At 37.3% G+C, this 11,631-nt stretch overlaps 1 protein-coding gene across 3 annotated transcripts; it reads left to right on the top strand.

Moving 5' to 3' along the window:
* Positions 1-11,616, top strand: LOC115630635 (lipase member H-A). 3 transcript variants are annotated; one of them, XM_030527271.1, is made up of 7 exons: positions 1-49; positions 129-267; positions 10,350-10,498; positions 10,577-10,819; positions 10,880-11,071; positions 11,216-11,420; positions 11,480-11,616. In XM_030527271.1, the coding sequence occupies exons 1-7, from the start codon at positions 1-3 to the stop codon at positions 11,544-11,546; spliced, it is 1,044 nt and encodes a 347-aa protein (XP_030383131.1). In that variant the 3' UTR covers positions 11,547-11,616. The 3 variants fall into 3 exon arrangements, with proteins under 3 accessions (XP_030383131.1, XP_030383132.1, XP_030383133.1); XM_030527272.1 differs by lacking the exons at positions 1-49; positions 129-267; positions 11,480-11,616 and adding an exon at positions 10,177-10,285 and having other exon boundaries at positions 10,880-11,217; XM_030527273.1 differs by lacking the exons at positions 1-49; positions 129-267; positions 11,480-11,616 and having other exon boundaries at positions 10,454-10,502; positions 10,880-11,217.
* Positions 11,617-11,631: the final 15 nt, after the last annotated feature.

Below are 11,631 nucleotides of genomic sequence, written 5' to 3'. Positions count from 1 at the left end.
ATGAAACATTTAATCATGCTTTGCCTCACCTTCGCATTTGTAACCAAAGGTATAAGAGTTGTGGAGATGTCACACGATATTTATGGACAGTACGACTCACCTTTGGCCTCCTCTCCTCCGTATTGCAGATGCAGAAACTCTGCTTAACCAAATGGATTGGAAAAATTTACTAGCCAGCGGAGCACTGGACTTGAACGTCATGCGTTGTTTTCTGCGCAACAAAAACTTTTGTCCCAGTCCGTACATCGAGCATCGGCTCTATGCACCGTAAGTTCAACTCGGCGGCCAGCCGGCAGTTGTAATCCTGATTAGAACTCTACTTGTATGATAGGCTTTTACTTATGATAGCTAACATTTTTCTTCAATTAATGCCAACAGCAGCACATGAGAATGAAAGAAAACGGGCTGAGAACAGCTTTTCTCATCATTTTATTTTCCTCGTGGGTGTCCGTAAAAGCTAAAGCTGTTTTCCTTTCTCCCATGACACTTTCAACTTCTTCAAAGCAAAAAGATGCTAAAGTTATTTGAAATACACCTACAATGTTCTGCGTCTTTAGCCTAACTTTCTACACTTGCCATTTACATTTTCTTCTGCTCTATCAACCAAAATGAAAGCACATTCTTCAATTACCTCGAATTGTGAATACAATATAAAAAGTTTCCAATAGATTATTGTAGTTCCAAAACGGGAGACAGCTCTTTTATAATTATTCTATTTATTCAAGTTTGTTTGATTAAGAACCTATACGCAAATTGCAGAGTGTATGCGTGTTCTCTTGATATACTTAGAAACTCATTCACAGAAAAGCGCGCTTGGAAATTATTAAGAGACATACGAAGTCTTACTCAGAGAATTCAGTATAATTGTTTACTAACTAAGCATAGCATTTATTAAGAGTAATACAAAATCTTACTCTGAGAATTCGGTGTCTTTGTTCTCTTTCTTAAACACACATGGGCAAATCCCACTCAAATTACAAGTAGAAAATGATTAAATTATTTCTGATGAAATTACTGATAAAAAAATGTATACAATTTATATAAGAGGGAGCTATTTGAGTAACGTAAAGTGTATGTACATGTAGTTATTTTTGAAGAAAGTGTGATTGGAAATCAAATAAAATTGGGTGCTTCCATTATTTGTTGGTCAGTGTGTCAGGCTTCCGAAAAACTTGTGCAACCATCAGGATATCTTCATGAATATACGAGTAGATGCGCGCAAATGCAATCGAAAAATGTATTTTATAGGCGGGTAACTCGTTTTGCTCTGCTCCGAAATGGAGTGTGTGTTCGCCTTTTTTACGTAAACCGGCCTGACCCACTAAAAATAAGCCTGTTGTGCCACATTGGCGACTGCCAACGCCAACTGTTAACTGCCAACAGCCGCCCGCTAGCCCCTGGCTGTAGGCCAATAAAAACTGCTTCCCGATGACATCAATTGCATTAACAAATAAAACGTTTCGATCATCACCAAGTCGTTGAACCTGCCGTTGCATCGTCTGTTCAAGTCCAATGCCAAAGCCACAGAACAAAGTCGCTTATGGCCTTAACGGCCTAACCAATAACCAATTGTTGCGGTAATACATGCCACTCACTGGCATTACATAAACCAGACATTTTACCTGTATATGTAGTATACATAGTCAAGATTTAATTGTTCACATACGTATTTTTACAAACAGCACTGCATCGATTTATTTCGTGTACACACACACAGTCCACTGGCGTCGATTCTCTGGCTACGCACACATATTGCAGTAGGGAAACACAATTGTTGTCATTATAGCCGCCACAATCCCTCATGCATACACAGTCCTCCTCCCTGTTATCCGGATGATTATTGGGCTCACCGGGGCACCATTTCGAGTAGGGTATCTGTCCTCCATTGTTGGCCAACACAAAGTTCCGCGAAGTTCCCAACGCGTTAACGCCAACCCACACCTCATATTTCTCTGCGCTCTTCTTTATATATGTGTCTAATATTTCCAGTTCTCGCTGATTGTCCAGCACTACTAAATCGGCATTGAGAGCCCCACATCTGCGCTGCGCAGCATACCAATTCACCTTAAAAAATATATTTATAAAACGGCATATCCCTGACCAAGGCCAAGACTCACCTTCTCGGATGACAAGAAGTAACACTTCTGCCCCAATCGTGTAAAATTCTCAGGACATTCATCTGCCTGCGCTCTAACACAAACCCAAAATATGCCACAAAGGCAGAGAACACTCGTCACCGCACTCGCCATGACTCTATACTAAAAAAAAATTGATCAGTTTGACAGTATTTATAGCTGTACAGATGATCAAGTAATATGTATAAACATTCTAGTTATTATATTATAGTAAAGAGTTCTGAAATCAGAAGAGATTATGCACATTTTCTATTTATAATTACCTTTTCCTACCTATTCCTGACTTAACAATCAAATTTTAAGTATATTTTATAAAAAAACAAGTTGTTGTATTTTAAGGGAGATAAGCCCGCTCTTTTTTTTGGGCGTAGATGAACTTTAGCTATTTGTTTATAGAATCATATTTGTTTCATAAGAGAATACTCTTAACTTGACATTAAGATACGTGTATCTTAGAAAACAGCAGGCTTCTCTTTGCACCCATAGGGAATTCTTTAAAAAACCTTTGTAATGAATCACGCCAGAAACAATACAACAAGTGGAGAAGCTTAAATCGAGTGTCCCGACTTTGAAATACTCTCTACATATGTGTAGAATAATTATGCATGTCTATGCGTGTTTGTGTGTGTCTCGTGTGCCTATGCACGGCAACAACAGCAGCTGCGGGCAGCGCTTGAGCAGAGAGAACCTATATATGGCTATAATATCCTGAAAAAACGGCCTATCATTATTAAACTTGTCTTATTGTCTGAGATCCAGGTGTTCATACGGACAGACACACAGGGCTAGATCGACTCGTCTTGTCATGCTCATCAAGAATATATACATATGTATACTTTGTGGGGTCTGCCACGCATCCTTATGCCTGTTACATTTTTTGGTAAGCAGTAGGAAGCATAAAAAAAATATTGAAAGTTATTACACATATAAAAAAATATTGATATAATTTTAAAATGCCATTTTTAGTATTTTGACATCTTAAGTGGTTTAAGATTTGCTGTGTAATTTACATCGGCTAATTTCGTAAATTCAAACAGCACATATACAAAGATATACAGTCCTCGGGGCTCTCCTCCCCACGTATATTATTTGGTTCGCCGGGGCACCATTTCGAGTAGAGTATTGGTGCCCCATTCTTAGCCGTCAAACAAGTAAAAAAGCTAAAGTCGTGTGTCCCGACTTTGAAATACTCTGTACATATGTTTAGAATAATTATAAAAATTCCAAAAAGTAAGAGAATTAAAAAAAAAGTTGATCGATTTTATCTCTTTTGGTATTCGAACTCAACAAGGGTGTATAATTGCACATATTCAAAGCAATTGCGTCTATGTGAGTGTATGTATGTTTATGCGCGTCTATTCGTGTCTGTGTAAGCATGTTCGCAGGCAACCAAAGCAACAGCATCAACAACAGCCGCGGCCAGTGCATGAGTAGCGCTTGCGGAGCAAATATATTTATGGCTATAACTTCTTGTTAAATCGGTCTATCATGATGAAACTTGGCATACGGATACATAATTACTATGGAGGGGTAATTCGCAATTTGCATGGGAGCGGGGGGAGGGATGGAAATTCCAAAATACACATTTTCTGCGTATTCACATAAGGCATCTTTGGTGTCCGTAGGTCTTATAGTCTCCGAGATATAGGCGATTATACGAATGAAAAATCGATAAAACCCCCATAGGGTGGAAGTGGAAATTTGTACTTAAGTATCCTTTCATAGTGTAGGTGCCCACTAAGACGGGATTTTGCTAAATTCGAGCTCCAAAGGGGGGAAATCGAGCTCCAAAGTTTGTATGAAAAATCAATACAATTTTCATCTGTTTAACTTTAAAATTAGTTTGTATACTTTCTGAAAAATTCCAAGAAAAACTGTATACTTGGTTTTTTGAATTTTTTTTTGGGACTGAAATATGGAAGTTTTCCTGTAAAAAAAATGGGGCACAAAAGGAAACCGCGTCAACAGCCCACAGCCCAAACGGCAAGAGCTATGAAGCAAAAATTTGGGCTCAAGGATAATATAATAAAAAATGTGAAGGGATTTTGGAAAATTCAAGCTCCAAAGGGGGGAAACGAGCTCCAAAGTTTGTTTGAAAATTCTGCATTTCTACACCGATCAACTTTATAATCTATAAAAGAATACAATCAAAACTGCATACTCGGATTTTCGAAATTTGTGGTGGAGCTTGAATTATTGGCGTTTTAATATTTGTTCACCTTTTCAAATGAAAAGTTTGTGTTGTACATTTTTTTCGATCGATCAAATTTGGGGACTGTAATCTACGTAACTAAATCTACAACTTTGTGTTCAAGGATTTTCAAAATATGCATTCTACAAATGCAGGCAGAACAAACAATACAAAATATCAAAGAGTTGGGGACAACTAAGTATACATACACACACACGCACACACATACAACCCGCTGTTCGTGTAGTTGCGTGCAAACGATTGAAATAGCCAAAGCAAAATGTGAGACACTAATGTGTGAATGTACGCACATACATACATTTGTACACATCTATGTACATATACACATCTATGTATGTATGTTCATTCGTCTTGCACTGACAGAGCAACAAATGTTAATTAATTAAAAATTATTTAACATTTTTAAAAGTAATTTTTTCTTTGTTTAGTACATTTGGCATTACGGTTTTCATTAGTAACTTTATGCAGCAACAACAAATTACAAAGAACGCAAATATCAAATAGTTGGGGACATCATAAACACACACTCACACACAGAACAAGCAACAGTTCGTGTCTATGTGTGCGGTTCTCTACGTACATACGTATGTATGTATGTATGTATACATTGGACAATCGAGCACTGTTGTTTGATTGTAATAAATAATGTTCTATGGTTTTAATTCAAATTTTTAAAACGAAAAACAACAACAACTGAAAGTCATTGGCTCGCGCTTTTTCTTTCGTTTTGATCATTTACTCCTGTTAATTTCAAAGGCAAAATGCCAAAAGTTTACAGTTACCGTCGCTAGGCAACGACTGCGTAAACGATAGTAAAGCAGAAACCGAAAGCGGACCTACGCATATTCTGCTTCGCGTTGCGGGCAGATGTACATATGTACATATGTATTTTTGTATATGATTTGTTCTAATTGATCTCAATAAATTATAAGATGTTAATATTTAAATTTTCTGTTAATTGCATTCAAACTTCGATGGAACTATTGATTGTATCGACGGATTCAACTATCGATAGTTTTTGTGCTCTAGCACATAGTGCATCCGACACATGCCCATCTCTCACCTCAGCTGATCGCATATTTACAGCGACTTACCGTTTTAGTGTTAGCTAACAACACTACAAATGTATTCTGAACAAATCTAAGTGTCATTTATTTTGTGAGTGTATTCATGCGATTTACAAAAGCAGAAACCCATCTTTTACTTTCACAACAATCATATTTGGAATTGAAAACACAAATTAGTGTTGAATTAAAAAATGTAATACATACTTATATGTATGTATGTATATAGGCGGATAACGCCTGCATGAATGTATGTACATATCAGCGTTGCCTAACGCTCCAATTTTGGCGGGACGTCCCGATTTATAAATCAAAATTGAATGTCCCGCGTCGGACTTTTCGGGGATAACTCGACCGTGCGTACAACGTGCTGAGGAAGCACACAGTTAAGTCAGGACTGGCAGTCCGCCCGGTGCGTAACGAAGATATGTACATATGTATGTATGTAGTACTTATTGTACTATATTTGCTATTTGGAAAATGAACTCTTTAAAAAACTTTAGAGAGCGTCGAAAGAAGACTATCATATAGTAAATAAACTTACAATTGTAAGCACATTTTACTTAGCCCAGCAAAGACGGGCAAGACCTGCTAGTAATATATATACTTTGTGGGGTCTGCCACGCCTCCTTCTGTCTGTTACATTATCAGCTCCCGCAAACCTAATATACTCTTGTACATTTTATGTACAGAGTATAAATATTTCCCAAAGCATTGATACCAGCCCACACCACATATTTCTCCCCTTATTTCTTAAAATATGTGTCCAATATTTCAAGCTCTCGCTGATTTTCCAACACCACTAAATGTCCATCGAAAGCCCCTCACTTGCGCTGCGCAGTATACCAATTCACCTGGACATATTCACCATAAAATGAAATACCCTAGAGAAACCTAGACACTTGCCCATTCCGTATAAAAATAATACCATTTCTAAATTAAATTAAAATTAAATGGTTTCCTAGAACCTACATTTCTACAACCCAGATGCAGAAACAGGAGAACAAACCAGCAACAATTTCAATTGCTTTTTAAAATGTTGTTTTTAATGTATTAATATTTTCCCAACTGATAACATTAATAGGATAACCGAACAGAAAAGTGTCATACACTCAGTTCTAATGAACTTATGAGCAAATAATTGTATACTGTTCAGCATTATGCTGAATGACGTGTTGATTTGTGAGCAGTATTTAATCGAACATACTATATTTTATGTCATATTTCTAGCTCTAGCTGATTTGGCCGCAGTATCGGCATCCGTAGTCACAATGCGCCTGAATCAAAAACACCCTCAGAAATGACAGGAGGTGAACCTGTAATTCTGATTCTTGTTTTGATTTAACACGATTTGAAAATAAAAAATTTTAAATTGTGTTACACAATTTTATTCCATTTAGCACAATTCAAAATAACACAGCACAAATAAATGAAAACACATACAGCTCACAAACAGATAAGTCGAAACCATCCTCGTATCGGTGGTTACAAAGAATAATACAAATGGTAGCAACAGTTGGCCAACAACGGCTCATAACAGACTTCACTATTAAAAAAAGCAAGAGAAAGTACAGTACACCTACTTGTATTTTTGCATAAGATCAATGTCTTTTTTTACACGTTTTTTTACACGGTTTTTGCTGATTTTGCGTGTAAAACAGAATTAGGTGTATCATAAGGCATAGAACCTTCTTGGCAGAACTTTAATCCGATGCTGCTTATCTTGAGAATCTTAAGATTTGCTGGTCTGTAGACAAAAATCTCTTTTATTCAATAAGATTATAATATCAAAAATATTTTTTTAATTGTAAGCAACCAATTAAAAAACAAGAAAGGAATGCTAAAGTCGAGCAGGCTCAACTCTTAAATACCCTGTACCACCCCACAAAAAAGTAATTAAATTAATTAATTAATTAAATTTAATTAATTAACTAAATTAATTTAATTAATTAACTAAATTAAATATAAAATATTCCATGCATGCATACATACATTTACATTTACATCAGAATCGTGCCTTATGCGTACTTGTACATATGTATGTATGTGTGCATTGGGCCTGGTTATATGGCTATAACTTTCTTTCCGATCATTCTATCATAATGAGACTTGGTATACGGTTATATAATAACTAACCTAATGTGACTACCAAATTTTAGTTCAAAATTCCAAGAATTACGGAAGTTATAGAAAATCGTTAATAGGGGGGGAGTGGGGGGGTGGATCAGAAAAAATGAACAAACTCGTCCTTTCTCGGTCTCAGGAGAATCTGTATACCAAGTTTGGTTATTCTAGCTCTTATACTTTCGGAGATCCTTGCGTTCATACAGACAGACAGACGGACAGACGGACAGACGGACAGACAGACGGACAGACAGACGGACAGACGGACATGGCTATATCGACTCGGCTTGTCATGCTGATCAAGAATATATATACTTTGTGGGGTCTACCAAGCCTCCTTCTGTGTGTTCCATGTGCACTCGCACAAAACTAATATACCCTTGTACCCTTTTGGGTACAGGGTATAAAAACAATATACTTATTAGAATATAACGGCATATATACACGTATCAGAATATGGCATTTTAATACATGGAATAAATAATGATTATTTGGTTCATTTACATAATTGCCCCTTCTACTCAACTTAGTACAACTAACGTGATCAATTTTGGCCAAACATTTGGCAGCCAGTCGGATATATTCAATAAATAATTCAGTATCCCCAATGTACATCCAAGGAATACATACAAGGCTTTGGCTCTCTGGCTTCGCACAAAAATCGCAAGAACAAAGCACAATTTGCGTCGTTGTAGCAACCGTTTTGTTTAAAAGATAAACAGTCTCAGGCTTCCCCTCCAGATTTTAATAGCCTGTACCCAAAGGGTGAAAGGCTATACTTGTTTTGTGCGAATGTATGTAAGACACAGAAGGAGGCGTGGCAAACCCCACAAAGTATATATATTATTGATCAGGATGACAAGACAAGTCGATATAGCCATGTCCGTCTCTCCGTCCGTCCGTCTGTCTGTATGAGCGCAAGGATCTCAGAAGGTACATGAGCTAGAGTTACCAAACTTGTTATCCAGGTGCCCATAAGCCATAAGTCAAGTTTTTTTTTTATTCTGATACACCCCCCACTCCCTCACTATTTGTGTTTTTTTATAACTTCCGTAATTTTTCAAATTTTGAAATCAATTTTTATAGTTACATCCAGTTAGTGCTCATGTGTCCGTATGCCATATGAAGAAAGTTATAGCCATAAATAAAATCACTCCCCTTCTCTGCTTATGGCTCTGCCCGCAGCTGTTGTTGTTGTTGTTGCTTTGGTTCAACTTTGTGCTGCATACATACACGCATAGACACGATGATGTAAATGCATGCTGCTAAAACTGTACATAAACATGTCTTCTATGTATGTATTAAATAAATTGTATTTATTAATTTAATTAATTAATTCAATTTTTTTTTAATAATTTAACTTTTTTTAAATTTAAATATTCCTTTTCTGTGGAGAGTACAGGCTATTTTACTTTTTTCGAAAACGGCATTGGAGCGCCATTCTTTGCAGCCACAAAATATAGCAAAGTTCCAACCATATTGACTCCAGCCCACACCTCAAATTGCTGTCCAATTTCCTTTTTAACAAATCTGTCTAGTATTTCATGTTCTTGTTGATTTTCAAGCAGCATTAAATCGGCATCGAAAGCCCCACATTTACGCTGCGCGGCAAACCAATTTACCTAAAAAAATCACAATTAAAGGCGAGACTGTGGCTGGTCCCATAAACATACACACCTGTTCCGTGGATAACCACTAGCACTTCTGCGCTAATCGGATGAAATTCTCGGGGCGTCCATCTGCCTGCGCTGTAACAAAAAAACCAAAATATGTCGCAAAAGCAGGGAACGCGCTTCACCGTACTCGCCATGCCGCTATACTGACAAATCTAAATCCGGTTTGCAGTATTTATAGCTTTACTGCTTATCAAATATATGGACTAGCTCGGCTGGCGTATATTGAAAACTCTTCTCTTCTTTCAAGATAGTATTTATTAAATAAGAGCGCTAAATGAACACTCTGTTTTGAACTACCTCGGGAAATACCCCATACACACTTTATGTTGCTGAGTTACAAATAAGGTGCTTAACATAATTATAAGGCACCTCAAAAATTTTACTTTCAACCCTCGCCACGCTTTTGTCGTTTGAATTTGGAGAAATATACGAATAATGTAGGTACATCTAGGTTATTCCTTATTTTAGATAAGTTTGTAAAAGTACCGTTAGTATTACTAAGAAAGCTCAAATTTTTTCCTATCTTCAATGTATCATAATGATAAGACATAATGGTACTTTTTGCCTAAAAATCAAAAACTATTTTTTTTTTTAACTTAAGGGTATAGGAACACTCTGTTTTAGTTTTGAACTACCTCGGGAAATACCCGATACACACTTTATGTTGCTGAGTTACAAATAGTTAGGTTTACAATTTGAGACCGTGCGGCATACTATATTGAAATCAAATATTTATTGATTCCCATCGGTATGCTTACATAATGCACTACATCGGTTAATACATCGCCCTGTCAAACAATGAATTGTAAGATCACAGAGTTAGAGTCTTGCATTTATTCCAAATAACCTCTGCTGTAAATGGAAATACTTTTCTAAACTTTGAAATTGTAAAAACCACAAAATGAATGTTCTCTAATCAGTCAATAGTTCAGTTACTGATCAGTCCATCGGACAGTCACAGTACAGATAAATGTAAACGTCATTGCTTGATGCCTTGATTATTATTTAAATTTGTCTCAATACGTATGTACGTCTCCATATTGGAAAATATATAATCCATGGATACAAAATTTGGTATTTCATTGCTCTTACGTCCATCCTATGAAGTGTTTTTAAACTACTTTATGCTTCTTTGCAGCAACGCCTCTCGCCGTGGCATGCCCCTGAATATAAAGAACCCTCTGACTTTGTATCAAGGCGGTTTCAGCAAACAGCGCGAGACGGTGTTCATAGTGCACGGCTTTAATGGGACCGCCATCGATCGGCACTTGCAGTTTCTGAGGGATGGTTAGTGAGTACACAAGACTTGGCAGGCGTTGAAGCAGCTAAGAATGGGAGTTTCCCTAATCCCCCCGATTTTTGCAGCCTATTTGTCGCGCGACTTTAATGTGATCACTGTCGATTGGCGTCCCTTGACCCGATATCCCTGCTATGTACATTCGCTAATCAACACACGACTGACGGCGCAGTGCACGGCACAAATTTACTCCTTTCTGACACACTATGGCGCTTCACGTGAGAAGATCACCTGCGTGGGCCACTCGCTGGGCGCCCATATTTGCGGCATGATTAGCAATCACTTGTCTAAGAAACAATATCGCATCATAGGCAAGTGAAAATGGGTGCGAAATCGTTAAACGAAAATCGAAATAAACAAACTGTATACAGGTCTGGATCCGGCGCGTCCACTTATTGAACGAATGAAGAGCAACCGCTTCCGTTTATCGCATGATGATGCCAGCGTTATTCAAGTGCTGCACACAAATGCAGGCTTTTTAGGGCAGGAAGATAATACAGGACATATGAACTATTGCGTTAACGGAGGACGTGTTCAACCCTACTGCAAAGGCAACCCCATAAGTGAGAAAAAAAACATTATCTACGAGTATAAGCGTCCCGATCTCGGAATTTCTATTAAACAACAATTCCATACTTACTTTAGTTCGGCATTCATCAAAAAAAAGTATCTTAATAACAATTAATAAAGTAGAATTTAATTTTCAGGACGATCTCGATGCTCGCATTTCTTAAGCATCTGTTATTTGGCCAATGCAACCTTTAAGAATAAAAAATTTCTGGGCGTTCCTTGTCCCAATGGGTGTGTAAATCTGTCGGGACCCAAACGCCTGCCCGTCAGTGGCAAAATAAATCCATTTGAATTCGTTTCTCTTCTGCGCGAATATCACATTGGCAACGATGCGCCCGATAAGTATGTGTCAGTCAATCTTCTAACAATTTAAGTCTCACAATTCATAAATTCTATTACAGCGCGCGTGGCTGCGTATGCATTGATGTGCCCTATGCAAAGCATTGTCCGTTTACGGATGTTACATAATAACTATTTTAGATTCATAACATTTTCATTAATTATATAATTAAGTCTATGTTAATATGTAATAGAGTACAAAAATCTGACGAAT

The sequence above is a fragment of the Scaptodrosophila lebanonensis genome, unplaced genomic scaffold, assembly GCF_003285725.1.
Source record: "Scaptodrosophila lebanonensis strain 11010-0011.00,11010-0021.00 unplaced genomic scaffold, SlebRS2 tig00001410-arrow-pilon, whole genome shotgun sequence".
Lineage (NCBI taxonomy): Eukaryota > Metazoa > Arthropoda > Insecta > Diptera > Drosophilidae > Scaptodrosophila > Scaptodrosophila lebanonensis.
Note: the sequence above shows the minus strand (reverse complement) of the source record. Positions and strands in the feature narration are given on the sequence as shown.